The sequence below is a fragment of the Salvelinus namaycush genome, unplaced genomic scaffold, assembly GCF_016432855.1.
Source record: "Salvelinus namaycush isolate Seneca unplaced genomic scaffold, SaNama_1.0 Scaffold241, whole genome shotgun sequence".
Lineage (NCBI taxonomy): Eukaryota > Metazoa > Chordata > Actinopteri > Salmoniformes > Salmonidae > Salvelinus > Salvelinus namaycush.
Window position 1 is genome coordinate 251,091 of NW_024059242.1, and position 15,934 is coordinate 267,024.

At 47.3% G+C, this 15,934-nt stretch overlaps 1 protein-coding gene across 1 annotated transcript; it reads right to left on the minus strand.

The window, feature by feature from the left end:
• Positions 1-452: 452 nt before the first annotated feature.
• On the minus strand, positions 453-11,030 carry LOC120038868 (kelch domain-containing protein 3-like). Its single transcript, XM_038984450.1, has 3 exons — positions 10,918-11,030; positions 4,313-4,391; positions 453-571 (listed from the first exon to the last, which is right to left on the minus strand). The coding sequence occupies exons 1-3, from the start codon at positions 11,009-11,011 to the stop codon at positions 505-507; spliced, it is 240 nt and encodes a 79-aa protein (XP_038840378.1). The 5' UTR covers positions 11,012-11,030; the 3' UTR covers positions 453-504.
• Positions 11,031-15,934: the final 4,904 nt, after the last annotated feature.

Genomic DNA, 15,934 nt, shown 5'->3' on the forward strand with positions numbered 1-15,934 from the left:
CCTGGTGTTCTGGTACTGTGGTATCTCTGGGTCAGTTCAGCCCTGGTGTTCTGGTACTGTGGTATCTCTGGGTCAGTTCAGCCCTGGTACTGTGGTATCTCTGGGTCAGTTCAGCCCTGGTGTTCTGGTACTGTGGTATCTCTGGGTCAGTTCAGCCCTGGTGTTCTGGTACTGTGGTATCTCTGGGTCAGTTCAGCCCTGGTGTTCTGGTACTGTGGGTATCTCTGGGTCAGTTCAGCCCTGGTGCCCTGGTACTGTGGTATCTCTGGGTCAGTTCAGCCCTGGTACTGTGGTATCTCTGGGTCAGTTCAGCCCTGGTGTTCTGGTACTGTGGTATCTCTGGGTCAGTTCAGCCCTGGTGTTCTGGTACTGTGGTATCTCTGGGTCAGTTCAGCCCTGGTACTGTGGTATCTCTGGGTCAGTTCAGCCCTGGTGTCTGCGTATGTGTATCTCTGGGTCAGTTCAGCCCTGGTGTTCTGGTACTGGGGAGGGTACCAGTCCAGATTAGCCGTGAGAGGAGAAGATGGGTCTACTGATGTTACTGTTGGTCGTCATGGCGTTCAGCTCCCACCTACATGGAACACAGAGACCCAGACAGGAGACAGAGACAGGAGACAGAGACAGGAGACCCAGACAGGAGACCCAGACAGGAGACAGAGACAGGAGACCCAGACAGGAGACCCAGACAAGAGACCCAGACAGGAGAGAGACCCAGACAGGAGAGAGACCCAGACAGGAGAGAGACCCAGACAGGAGAGAGACCCAGACAGGAGAGAGACCCAGACAGGAGAGAGACCCAGACAGGAGAGAGACCCAGACAGGAGAGAGACCCAGACAGGAGAGAGACCCAGACAGGAGAGAGACCCAGACAGAGCCAGACAGAGAGACCCAGACCAGGAGCAGAGACCCAGACAGGGAGAGACCCAGACAGGAGAGAGACCAGACAGGAGAGAGACCCAGACAGGAGAGAGACCAGACAGGAGAGAGACCCAGACAGGAGAGAGACCAGACAGGAGAGAGACCCAGACAGGAGAGAGACCCAGACAGGAGAGAGACCCAGACAGGAGAGAGACCCAGACAGGAGAGAGACCCAGACAGGAGAGAGACCCAGACAGGAGAGAGACCCAGACAGGAGACAGAGACAAGAGACAGGAGACAGAGACAGGAGACAGAGACAGGAGACCCAGACAGGAGACCCAGACAGGAGACAGAGACAGGAGACAGAGACAGGAGACAGAGACAGGAGACACAGAAAGAGAAAGAGTCAGTGGGTAACAATTGGCTAAATCAACATACTTTGTCATTCATTGAGGAACTCTGGTTGTTTGTCCTCTCAGTGATTCTGTAGGCCAGGCTGAGAGCAGGGAAGCCTCACTGAGGGTCTTGTTGGAACGCTGGTGAGGCTTTGAGTAGGCTGTAACATGACAATCAGGGAGCAGCAGACAACTAGTGGTGAGGGTTACAGAGGGAGACTGATGGAGACTAGAGGGGCTGAGGGTTACAGAGGGAGTCTGATGGAGACAAGAGGGGCTGAGGGTTACAGAGGGAGACTGATGGAGACTAGAGGGGCTGAGGGTTACAGAGGGAGACTGATGGAGACAAGAGGGCTGAGGGTTCGAGGAGATGATGGAGACTAGAGGTGAGGGTTACAGAGGGAGACTGATGGAGACTAGAGGGCTGAGGGTTACAGAGGGAGACTGATGGAGACTAGAGGGGCTGAGGGTTACAGAGGGAGACTGATGGAGACTAGAGGGCTGAGGGTTACAGAGGGAGACTGATGGAGACTAGAGGGGCTGAGGGTTACAGAGGGAGACTGATGGAGACAAGAGGGCTGAGGTTACAGAGGAGGACTGATGGAGACAGAGGGGTGAGGGTACAGAGGGAGACTGATGGAGCAAGAGGGGCTGAGGGTTACAGAGGGAGACTGATGGAGACAAGAGGGGCTGAGGGTTACAGAGGGAGACTGATGGAGACAAGAGGGGCTGAGGGTACAGAGGGAGGACTGATGGAGGACAAGAGGGGCTGAGGGTTACAGAGGGAGAGATGGGAGACAAGAGGGGCTGAGGGTTACAGAGGGAGACTGATGGAGACAAGAGGGGCTGAGGGTTACAGAGGGAGACTGATGGAGACAAGAGGGGCTGAGGGTTACAGAGGGAGACTGATGGAGACAAGAGGGGCTGAGGGTTACAGAGGGAGACTGATGGAGACTAGAGGGGCTGAGGGTTACAGAGGGAGACTGATGGAGACAAGAGGGGCTGAGGGTTACAGAGGGAGACTGATGGAGACAAGAGGGGCTGAGGGTTACAGAGGAGACTGGGAGACTAGAGGTGAGGGTTACAGAGGGAGACTGATGGAGACAAGAGGGGCTGAGGGTTACAGAGGGAGACTGATGGAGACAAGAGGGGCTGAGATGAGAGCTGGCCTGATGACAGGTCACTGGTTGTTTTCACTGGCTCGCCTTTCATACTCCCTCCCTCCCTTTCTCTATCTAACACACACTCTTTCTGACTTGCTGGAAGCGTGTGTGAGGAGGGGGATGACTCCAGTGTGTTGTGGGACAGGGGGTGATTGGCATGGGGGTTGAAGATCAGCACTAGTCCTTGTCGGGACGAGGGGAGTCACTGGGGCCCGCCTGTGTGTTCACGCACGCGTATTCAGTAGCCCATTAATTATCAGCAGAACATTAGTAGTGGTAGCAGATAAATGTGTTGACTAGCAGAACATTAGTAGTGGTAGCAGCAGAACATTAGTAGTGGTAGCAGCAGAACATTAGTAGTGGTAGCAGCAGAACATTAGTAGTGGTAGCAGCAGAACATTAGTAGTGGTAGCAGCAGAACATTAGTAGTGGTAGCAGATAAATGTGTTGACTAGTAGAACATTAGTAGTGGTAGCAGCAGAACATTAGTAGTGGTAGCAGCAGAACATTAGTAGTGGTAGCAGCAGAACATTAGTAGTGGTAGCAGATAAATGTGTTGACTAGTAGAACATTAGTAGTGGTAGCAGCAGAACATTAGTAGTGGTAGCAGCAGAACATTAGTAGTGGTAGCAGCAGAACATTAGTAGTGGTAGCAGATAAATGTGTTGACTAGCAGAACATTAGTAGTGGTAGCAGCAGAACATTAGTAGTGGTAGCAGCAGAACATTAGTAGTGGTAGCAGATAAATGTGTTGACTAGTAGAACATTAGTAGTGGTAGCAGATAAATGTGTTGACTAGCAGAACATTAGTAGTGGTAGCAGCAGAACATTAGTAGTGGTAGCAGCAGAACATTAGTAGTGGTAGCAGATAAATGGTGTTTGACTAGCAGAACATTAGTAGTGGTAGCAGCAGAACATTAGTCAGTGGTAGCAGCAGAACATTAGTAGTGGTCGCAGCTAGACTATTAGTAGTGGTAGCAGCAGAACATTAGTTAGTGGTAGCAGCAGAACATTAGTAGTGGTTAGCATGCATAACATTAGTAGTGGTAAGCCAGATAAATGGTGTTGACTAGTAGAACATTAGTAGGGTAGCAGCAGGAAACATTAGTAGTGTAGCAGCAGAACATTAGTAGTGGTTAGCCAGCAGAACATTAGTAGTGGTAGCAGATAAATGTGTTGACTAGTAGAACATTAGTAGTGGTAGCAGATAAATGTGTTGACTAGCAGAACATTAGTAGTGGTAGCAGCAGAACATTAGTAGTGGTAGCAGATAAATGTGTTGACTAGCAGAACATTAGTAGTGGTAGCAGCAGAACATTAGTAGTGGTAGCAGCAGAACATTAGTAGTGGTAGCAGCAGAACATTAGCATGGAAAATAAACATTTTACTGGATGAGAGTGACGATGCTGTCAAGCACACAAAGACATAACACAACCACTAGGAGGAAGAGGACGACAGAAGAGGAGAGGAGAGAGAAAAGTAGAGAAAGAGAGGAGAGGAGAAGAGAGGAGAGGAGAAGAGAGGAGAGAGGAGGAGAGAAGAGAGAGGAGGAGAGAAGAGGAGAGGAGAAAAGAAAGAGAAGATGAGAGGAGGAGAGGAAAGAAGGAGAGAAGAGAATAGAAGAGGCGAGTAGAGGAGAGGTGAGGAGAGGAGAGAAGAAGAGGAAAGGAGAGAAGAGGAGAGAAAAGAGTAGATAAAAGAGGTGAGGAGAAGAGAAGGAGAGAAGAGAGTGTGGTAGTCCTAGTTGGTCCAGCCTAGTTAATAACAGCTAGCTTGGTTCAGGGGTTAAGGGTTAGAGGAAGGGGTTACCTGAGGTTGTGTGGTAGACCACCCTGGCCCAGACTAGTTAATAACAGCTAGCTTGCGTTAGGGTCAGGGGTTAGGGGAAGGTGTTACCTGATGTCGTGTGGTAGTCCCTGCTGGTCCAGACTGTAGTTAATAACAGCTAGCTTGCATAATGTCTTCAGATTAGGACCTGAGACAGGAAAGGATATTAACACCTTTAACATTGCCATCAGGCAGAGCTAATCACACACTGAGACAGACACACAGAGAGACACAGAGACAGAGGGAAACAGACACAGAGACAGAGACACAGAGAGACAGAGAGACACAGAGAGAGACACAGAGACAGAGAAATTCAGAGTCAACAAAACATCCTTATCTAACCACTGGTCAGAGAGGTAGAGATATACTACATCAGACTGATTCAGTAGAAGGTCAGAGAGGCAGATATATACCAGTGTGTTTACAATAACCAGTAGAGGTCTGGACAATCCAGTGTGTTTACTATAACCAGTAGAGGTCTGGATGATCCAGTGTGTTTACTATAACCAGTAGAGGTCTGGATGATCCAGTGTGTTTACTATAACCAGTAGAGGTCTGGATGATCCAGTGTGTTTACTATAACCAGTAGAGGTCTGGATGATCCAGTGTGTTTACTATAACCAGTAGAGGTCTGGATGATTCAGTGTGTTTACTATAACCAGTAGAGGTCTGGACGATCCAGTGTGTTTACTATAACCAGTAGAGGTCTGGATGATTCAGTGTGTTTACTATAACCAGTAGAGGTCTGGATGATCCAGTGTGTTTACTATAACCAGTAGAGGTCTGGATGATTCAGTGTGTTTACTATAACCAGTAGAGGTCTGGATGATACAGTGTGTTTACTATAACCAGTAGAGGTCTGGATGATCCAGTGTGTTTACTATAACCAGTAGAGGTCTGGATGATTCAGTGTGTTTACTATAACCAGTAGAGGTCTGGATGATCCAGTGTGTTTACTATAACCAGTAGAGGTCTGGATGATCCAGTGTGTTTACTATAACCAGTAGAGGTCTGGATGATTCAGTGTGTTTACTATAACCAGTAGAGGTCTGGACGATCCAGTGTGTTTACTATAACCAGTAGAGGTCTGGATGATTCAGTGTGTTTACTATAACCAGTAGAGGTCTGGACGATCCAGTGTGTTTACTATAACCAGTAGAGGTCTGGATGATCCAGTGTGTTTACTATAACCAGTAGAGGTCTGGATGATACAGTGTGTTTACTATAACCAGTAGAGGTCTGGATGATCCAGTGTGTTTACTATAACCAGTAGAGGTCTGGATGATCCAGTGTGTTTACTCAAATCAAATCAAATTTTATTGGTCACATACACATGGTTAGCAGATGTTAATGCGAGTGTAGCGAAATGCTTGTGCTTCTAGTTCCGACAGTGCAGCAATATCTAACAAGTAATCTAACAATTCCACATCTACCTAATATACACAAATCTAAGTAAGGGAATGTAATAAGAACATGTACATATAAATATATGGATGAACGAGCGGCATAGGCAAGATGCAATAGATGGTATAAAACAAAGTATATACATATGAGATGAGTAATGCAAGATATGTAAACACTACTAAAGTGGCATTATTTAAAGTGACAAGTGATCCATTTATTAAAGTGACCAATGATTTCAAGTCTGTATGTAGGCAGCAGCCTCTCTGTGTTAGTGATGGCTATTTAACAGTCTGATGGCCTTGAGATAGAAGCTGTTTTTCAGTCTCTCGGTCCCCGCTTTGATGCACCTGTACTGACCTCGCCTTCTGGATGATAGCGGGGTGAACAGGCAGTGGCTCAAGATGGTTGATGTCCTTGATGATCTTTTTGGCCTTCTTGTGACATCGGGTGGTGTAGGTGTCCTGGAGGGCAGGTAGTTGGTCCCGGTGATGCGTTGTGCAGACCTCACCACCCTCTGGAGAGCCTTACGGTTGTGGGCGGTGCAGTTGCTGTACCAGGCAGTGATACAGCCCGACAGGATGCTCTCGATTGCGCATCTGTAAAAGTTTCTGAGGGTTGTAGGTGACAAGCCAAATTTCTTCAGCCTCCTGAGGTTGAAGAGGCGCTGTTGCGCCTTCTTCACAACGCTGTCTGTGTGGGTGGACCATTTCAGTTTGTCCGTGATGTGTACGCAGACGAACTTGAAACTTTCCACCTTCTCCACTGCTCTCCAGTCGATGTGGATAGGGGGGTGCTCCCTCTGTTGCTTCCTGAAGCCCACGATCATCTCCTTTGTTTTGTTGACGTTGAGTGAGAGGTTGTTTTCCTGACACCACACTCCGAGGGCCATCACCTCCTCCCTGTAGGCTGTCTCGTCATCGTTGGTAATCAAACCCACTACTGTTGTGTCGTCTGCAAACTTGATGATTGAGTTGCAGGCGTGCATGGCCACGCAGTCAAGGGTGAATAGGGAGTACAGGAGGGGGCTGAGCACGCACCCTTGTGGAGCCCCTGTGTTGAGGATCAGCGAAGTGGAGATGTTGTTTCCTACCTTCACCACCTGGGGGCGGCCCATCAGAGAGTCCAGGACCCAAATTGCACAGGGCTGGGTTGAGACCCAGGGCCTCAAGCTTAATGATGAACTTGGAGGGTACTATGGTGTTGAATGTACTTGGAGGGTACTATGGTGTTGAATGTACTTGGAGGGTACTATGGTGTTGAATGTACTTGGAGGGTACTATGGTGTTGAATGTACTTGGAGGGTACTATGGTGTTGAATGTACTTGGAGGGTACTATGGTGTTGAATGTACTTGGAGGGTACTATGGTGTTGAATGTACTTGGAGGGTACTATGGTGTTGAATGTACTTGGAGGGTACTATGGTGTTGAATGTACTTGGAGGGTACTATGGTGTTGAATGTACTTGGAGGGTACTATGGTGTTGAATGTACTTGGAGGGTACTATGGTGTTGAATGTACTTGGAGGGTACTATGGTGTTGAATGTACTTGGAGGGTACTATGGTGTTGAATGTACTTGGAGGGTACTATGGTGTTGAATGTACTTGGAGGGTACTATGGTGTTGAATGTACTTGGAGGGTACTATGGTGTTGAATGCTGAGCTGTAGTCTATGAACAGCATTCCTACATAGGTATTCCTCTTGTCCAGATGGGACAGGGTAGTGGGCAGTGTGATGGCGATTGCATTGTCTGTGGACCTATTGGGGCGGTACACAAACTGAAGTGGGTCTAGGGTGTCAGGTAGGGTGGAGGTGATATGATGCTTGACTAGTCTCTCAAAACACTTCATGATGACAGAAGTGAGTGCTACGTGGCAATAGACATTCAGTTCAGTTACCTTTGCATTCTTGGGTACAGGAACAATGATGGACATCTTGAAGCATGTGGGGACAACATTCAATTGGGAGAGATTGAATATGTCCGTAAACACACAAGCCAGCCAGCTGGCCTGCGCATGCTCTGAGGACGCGGCTAGGGATGCCGTCTGAGTCAGCATATAGATCGATGTTATTCTCAGAGGCTGCCCGGAACATTTCCCAGTCCGCGTGATCAAAACAATCTTGAAGCGTGGATTCCGATTGGTCAGACCAGCGTTGGATAGTTCTAGTCACGGGAACATCCTGATTGAGTTTCTGCCTATAGGAGGGGAGAAGCAAAATGGAGTCGTGGTCGGATTTGAAGAACGGAGGGCGGGGGAGTCGGTTAGGACATCTACTTTGTGCATAACACAAGTAATTTTTAATTGTTTACAGACAGATTATTTCACTTATAATTCACTGTATCACAATTCCAGTGGGTCAGAAGTTTACATACATTAAGTTGACTGTGCCTTTAAACAGCCGAGAAAATTCCAGAAAATGATGTCATGGCTTTAGAAGCTTCTGATAGGCTAATTGACATCATTTGAGTCAATTGGAGGTGTACCTGTGTATGTATTTCAAAGCCTACCTTCAAACTCAGTACCTCTATGCTTGACATCATGGGAAAATCAAAATTAATCAGCTAAGACAGCTTTTTTTTTTGTAGAGCTCCACAAGTCTGGCTCATCCTATATCGACATAACCTGAAAGGCCGCTCAGCAAGGAAGAATCCACTGCTCCAAAACCGCCATAAAAAAGCCAGACTACGGTTTGCAAGATCGTACTTTTGGAGAAATGTCCTCTGGTCTGATGAAACAAATATAGAACTGTTTGGCCATAATGACCATCGTTATGTTTGGAGGAAAAAGGGGGAGGCTTGCAAGCCGAAGAACACCATCCCAACCGTGAAGCACGGGGGTGGTAGCATCATGTTGTGTGGGTGCTTTGCTGCAGGAGGGACTGGTGCACTTCACAAAATAGATGGCATCATGAGGTAGGAAAATTATGTGGATATATTGAAGCATCGTCTCAAGACATCAGTCAGGAAGTTAGAGCTTGGTCGCAAATGGGTCTTCCAAATGGACAATGACCCCAAGCATACTTCCAAAGTTGTGGCAAAATGGCTTAAGACAACAAAGTCAAGGTATTGGAGTGGCCATCACAAAGTCCTGACCTCAATCCTATAGAAAATTTGTTGGCAGAAGTGAAAAAACGTGTGCGAGCAAGGAGGCCTACAAACCTGACTCAGTTCACCAGCTCTGTCAGGAGGAAATACATCCATAGTTACACCTCCAATTGACTCAAATTATGTCAGTTAGCCTATCAGAAGCTTCTAAAGCCATGAAATAATTTCTGGAATTTTCCAAGCTGTTTAATGGCACAGTAAACATAGTGTATGTAAACTTCTGACCCACTGGAATTGTGATACAGTGAATTATAAGTGAAATAATCTGTCTGTAAACAATTGTTGGAAAAATGACTTATGTCATGCACAAAGTAGATGTCCTAACCGACTTGCCAAAAACTATAGTTTGTTAACAAGAAATTTGTGGAGTGGTTGAAAAACGAGTTTTAATGACTCCAACCTAAGTGTATGTAAACTTCCGACTTCAACTGCATATACGGTATTCTATACTATTCTACGGTATCTTAGTCACTTCATGTTTACGTATCTTGCATTACTCATCTCATGTGTATGTACTGTATTCTATACTGTATCTTAGTCCGTTCTGCTCTGACATCACTCGTCCATATGTATATAGTCTTTATGCATTCCTACTTAGATTGTTATGTATTGGGTATATGTTGTGTAATTGTTAGATATTACTTGTTAGATATTACTGCATTGTCGGAACTAGAAGCACAAGCATTTCGCTACACTCACATTAACATCTGCTAATCACGTGTATGTGACCAATACAATTAGTTTTGTTATGATTACACCATGAGTCGTTATCATGAAGCATACAGCCCCGCCCTTATTCTTCCCAGAGAGATGTTTATTTTGTCGGCGCGACACATAAAGAATCCCGGTGGTTGTACCGACTCCGACAGCATGTTCCCAGAGAGCCATGTTTCTGTGAAACAAAGTATGTTACGTGGAAAGCAACCCTAGCCCTAATTTTGTCTATGGTGTTATCTAGAGCCTGGACATTAGCGAGTAAAATACTCAGAAGCGGTGGGTGGCGCCTCCGAAGTCTGACCAGAAGCTCCGTCTACCTCTCCTGCGGCGACGTTGTTTTGGGTCTCTGGAAACAGTTTGAATGCCTTGGGTAGTTCGAACAAAGGATCCGCTTCGTGAAAGTCGTACTCCTGGTCGTAATGTTGGTAAGTTGACGTCGCTCTGATATCCAATAGTTCTTCCCGGCTGTATGAAATAACACTTAAGATTTTCTGGGCTAACAAAATACTGCATAGTTTCCGAAGAGCTAGAAGCGAGGCGACCATCTCTGTTGGCGCCATCTTGATATACTACAACCAGACTTAATCACTCCAATAAAGTCCCCCATAACCCACCCCCCACTCCCGTGAGAAGAAACCCACTTCCGTTCAGCTTGTGCCCTTAAAAGGGTTGTGCCACCGCTGGTATCATGCTGCTGCAATACGGACAGACAGACAGAGGGCAGGCTCAGGGGTTGGCATGCTGCTGCAATACGGACAGACAGACAGAGGGCAGGCTCAGGGGTTGGCATGCTGCTGCAATACGGACAGACAGACAGAGGGCAGGCTCAGGGGTTGGCATGCTGCTGCAATACGGACAGACAGACAGAGGGCAGGCTCAGGGGTTGGCATGCTGCTGCAATACGGACAGACAGACAGAGGGCAGGCTCAGGGGTTGGCATGCTGCTGCAATACGGACAGACAGACAGAGGGCAGGCTCAGGGGTTGGCATGCTGCTGCAATACGGACAGACAGACAGAGGGCAGGCTCAGGGGTTGGCATGCTGCTGGCACAGAGACAGGAACAGGATGGCTCATGTGTGCCCAGGAGGCTGCTGCGTGGCAGGGGATAGAGAATGGGCACTGGGGCACTGCCAGTCCACACTGTCCTCAGGTTTAATTACAGCCCACAAACATTGACCCTCTCTGTGACAATGAGACTGACCCTCTGCCAACCGGACATGGCTTTGTAGGGGAACAGCGTGTGTGTGTACAAAGCTACTTACTGAAGTCTAGAATGTAGAGGTCTGAATAATCGTGTGTGTGTGTGTGTGTGTGTGTGTGTGTGTGTGTGTGTGTGTGAAAAAAGAGCCACTTACTGAAGTCTACTATGTAGAGGTCTGAATAATCGTGTGTGTGTGTGTGTGTGTGTGTGTGTGTGTGTGTGTGTGTGTGAAAAAAGAGCCACTTACTGAAGTCTAGTATGTAGATGTCTGAATGATCCATGAGGTTAAACTCATCTCCCATCCCCTGTTCTGGACATGGGCTGTAGAGAGGAGACAACATGTTAGTTACACTGCTGTTCTGGACATGGGCTGTAGAGAGGAGACAACATGTTAGTTACACTGCTGCTCTGGACATGTCTGAGAGCTCATGACATCACACCGTACAGGACCATAGAGGTGTCATCACACAGGTTTAGCAGGCAGAGGAAGAATACTGTTCAAGGCTTCTAACACATACAGGAAGTCCACATTAACCCCCCACTTCCTGTGTCTATCCTTGGTCTCACTGGAGACAGTGTTCCTCCTCAAACCAAAGCATCTACCTAGCATCCCATCCATGTGGTGCTATACCCACCTAGCATCCCATCCATGTGGTGCTATACCTACCTAGCATCCCATCCATGTGGTGCTATATCTACCTAGCATCCCATCCATGTGGTGCTATATCTACCTAGCATCCCATCCATGTGGTGCTATATCTACCTAGCATCCCATCCATGTGGTGCTATATCTACCTAGCATCCCATCCATGTGGTGCTATATCTACCTAGCATCCCATCCATGTGGTGCTATATCTACCTAGCATCCCATCCATGTGGTGCTATATCTACCTAGCATCCCATCCATGTGGTGCTATATCTACCTAGCATCCCATCCATGTGGTGCTATATCTACCTAGCATCCCATCCATGTGGTGCTATATCTACCTAGCATCCCATCCATGTGGTGCTATATCTACCTAGCATCCCATCCATGTGGTGCTATATCTACCTAGCATCCCATCCATGTGGTGCTATACCTACCTAGCATCCCATCCATGTGGTGCTATATCTACCTAGCATCCCATCCATGTGGTGCTATATCTACCTAGCATCCCATCCATGTGGTGCTATATCTACCTAGCATCCCATCCATGTGGTGCTATATCTACCTAGCATCCCATCCATGTGGTGCTATATCTACCTAGCATCCCATCCATGTGGTGCTATATCTACCTAGCATCCCATCCATGTGGTGCTATATCTACCTAGCATCCCATCCATGTGGTGCTATAGCTACCTAGCATCCCATCCATGTGGTGCTATACCCACCTAGCATCCCATCCATGTGGTGCTATACCCACCTAGCATCCCATCCATGTGGTGCTATATCTACCTAGCATCCCATCCATGTGGTGCTATATCTACCTAGCATCCCATCCATGTGGTGCTATATCTACCTAGCATCCCATCCATGTGGTGCTATACCTACCTAGCATCCCATCCATGTGGTGCTATATCTACCTAGCATCCCATCCATGTGGTGCTATATCTACCTAGCATCCCATCCATGTGGTGCTATATCTACCTAGCATCCCATCCATGTGGTGCTATATCTACCTAGCATCCCATCCATGTGGTGCTATATCTACCTAGCATCCCATCCATGTGGTGCTATATCTACCTAGCATCCCATCCATGTGGTGCTATATCTACCTAGCATCCCATCCATGTGGTGCTATATCTACCTAGCATCCCATCCATGTGGTGCTATATCTACCTAGCATCCCATCCATGTGGTGCTATACCCACCTAGCATCCCATCCATGTGGTGCTATATCTACCTAGCATCCCATCCATGTGGTGCTATATCTACCTAGCATCCCATCCATGTGGTGCTATATCTACCTAGCATCCCATCCATGTGGTGCTATATCCACCTAGCATTCCATCCATGTGGTGCTATATCTACCTAGCATCCCATCCATGTGGTGCTATATCTACCTAGCATCCCATCCATGTGGTGCTATATCTACCTAGCATCCCATCCATGTGGTGCTATATCTACCTAGCATCCCATCCATGTGGTGCTATATCTACCTAGCATCCCATCCATGTGGTGCTATATCTACCTAGCATCCCATCCATGTGGTGCTATATCTACCTAGCATCCCATCCATGTGGTGCTATATCTACCTAGCATCCCATCCATGTGGTGCTATAGCTACCTAGCATCCCATCCATGTGGTGCTATACCCACCTAGCATCCCATCCATGTGGTGCTATATCTACCTAGCATCCCATCCATGTGGTGCTATGACTGTTGTGATTGAGACATGGACTGTATGTCCATATTGACCACAGAACCCCTGCAGGGAACACTTGACCTCCTCCAGTATGGATGTTGTAACAGTTTCATCACCCAGGTTGAGCCCTGTCAGCCCCAGACCTGGTAGTAAACCCAGGAGGTACACATTCAAGATCTCAGGAACAAGGACCAGACAGGGAGCCAGTCACATAGACCTCGGGTACATGCTGATCAGAAGGACCTGCATCCTGTGTTTTGGGGTTGTTATCAGAAGATGAGAGCAGCTCTTATTAGGCCCACAGGAAGGAGAGAGGAGAGAGGTGGTCAGACGATAGTACTGATAGTAGCACACCCGTCTTAAAGCCCTCTGTAGCATCTAGCCTCACAACACATCTGTTTCCTGCCCTGCCTCAGACCTGGTACTACACACACCTGTCATGTCCTACTGCCTCCTGGGGCAGACTGGTGCACCACAGAAGACCTGGTACTACACACACCACATCCAGTAGCCTCTCACACACAACCAACACTGCAGCTATCACTTGAATAAGCAATCGGGTATCGTCGAACCCACTATAGTTGTCTGTAGCTATAGTTGAATCAGCTATAGTTGAATCAGCTATAGTTGAATCAGCTATAGTTGAATCAGCTATAGTTGAATCAGGTATAGTTGAATCAGCTATAGTTGAATCAGCTATAGTTGAATCAGCTATAGTTGAATCAGCTATAGTTGAATCAGGTATAGTTGAATCAGCTATAGTTGAATCAGCTATAGTTGAATCAGCTATAGTTGAATCAGCTATAGTTGAATCAGGTATAGTTGAATCAGGTATAATTGTCAGCAGCCATCATTTTGTATCAGCCACCATTTTGAATCAGCCATCAGTTGAATCAGGTATACAGTATTTATCTGTAGCAGCTAAGGCAAGGGAACAGCTGAGCCATGTACAGTCTGCTTTGGCTCAAGTCAACTTGGTGTGAGGATGTGAAAGCCAATATTGCTTGAATAAGTGGAAAACAGTTATCAGTTAATTACAATAACATCCATTTGTTGAATGACATCCCGTAGAAGGTGAATTTCACTATCCCTCTTCCTTCTGTTTTCCCATCTCCTCCTTTCTCTCTCTCCATTCATTTTCATTACTTACTCCATCATTCTCCATCTCTCTCCGCGTTCCCAGGATGTTGTAAGGTTTTACGTTCCTAATCTTGACTAAATAAACAGCTTGTGGATTTAAAGCGGGCAGGAGAGGAACGGAGCACGAGCCCACAGGTCCCAGGGGGCCAGCTGGGGAACTCATTACGCACCCCTCTACCCCCCCCCCCCCCAGATCTTCTACTACCCCCACCCCCCTCCTTGGTAGGTCCCCTAACCCCGACCACCCCACCAATCTCCCCCAGCAGCTTACAGCGATTTCCAAACACAATGAGATTAGAGGTGACATGGGGAGCAAGACAACACCTCTGGCTAGAACGTTTTAGAGCTTTAAATCCTACCCTGTGATGTCACAGAAGAAGCATTTCAGGACCTTCTGAACTTTTTAACCACAATTCATAGAAACACGCCGTTGACACAGGTTTGGTGCTAGAGATAAAGAAGTTAAAAAGTGGCAGATTTGCACTTTAAACAGACTTGCCCCTCTCTCATTCAGTACAGCAGATTTCTGACACAAATGGGAAACTGTGCAGAACGTCAGTTCTTAGGGTTACGCTAGGCTGATCACCAGAGAGACAGAGAGAGAGGGGAGGGGGGGGGGGACGACACACGGTGAGACTATGTTAGCATTAGGGCCTGTATCTGTTCCTCCTGATAAGCGTCTGACAGGAAGTCATATTGTAGAATGATGAGTTCCTCTGACCAGAAGGTTCTGAAGGACGAACAGGAAGTAGTGTAATGATTCTGAAGGGCCACAGCTTAACAGGAAGTGGACAGATGATGAAGCAGGAAGCAGTCTCACATCAAATCTGTCCAAGACTGAGGATACAGCCGATAACAGACTCCCAGTGCTTGTTCAGGCCAGGGAGAGATCATCACTGGGGCTTGTCTTCATAAAGGCACAGCACATGAAGGTGTGTTGGCATTTCCTTATCTGCTAAAGAGTAGCATCGTTATTGGACATGTGAAAGTTGTTGTTGGAATCACAAAAAATAGACGACATTGTGTTTTCTCGGGCTGTTTCAAGGTTCCTCTGGGCCTTTGTCTCTATAACATGGTGTGAAGGGGTCTCTCTGGGTTAGTTGTAGTCACACCCTTTATGTGACTACAACTAAACCTAACCCATCTAGTATCTATCCTACCTGTACCACAACACTATCAGGAGGAACAGACAGGCCCTAACCAGTCTAGTATCTATCCTACCTGCACCACAACACTATCAGGAGGAACAGACAGGCCCTAACCAGTCTAGTATCTATCCTACCTGCACCACAACACTATCAGGAGGAACAGACAGGCCCTAACCAGTCTAGAATCTATCCTACCTGCACCACAACACTATCAGGAGGAACAGACAGGCCCTAACCAGTCTAGTATCTATCCTACCTGCACCACAACACTATCAGGAGGAACAGACAGGCCCTAACCAGTCTAGTATCTATCCTACCTGCACCACAACACTATCAGGAGGAACAGACAGGCCCTAACCAGTCTAGTATCTATCCTACCTGCACCACAACACTATCAGGAGGAACAGACAGGCCCTAACCAGTCTAGTATCTATCCTACCTGCACCACAACACTAACAGGAGGAACAGACAGGCCCTAACCAGTCTAGTATCTATCCTACCTGCACCACAACACTATCAGGAGGAACAGACAGGCCCTAACCAGTCTAGTATCTATCCTACCTGCACCACAACACTATCAGGAGGAACAGACAGGCCCTAACCAGTCTAGAATCTATCCTACCTGCACCAC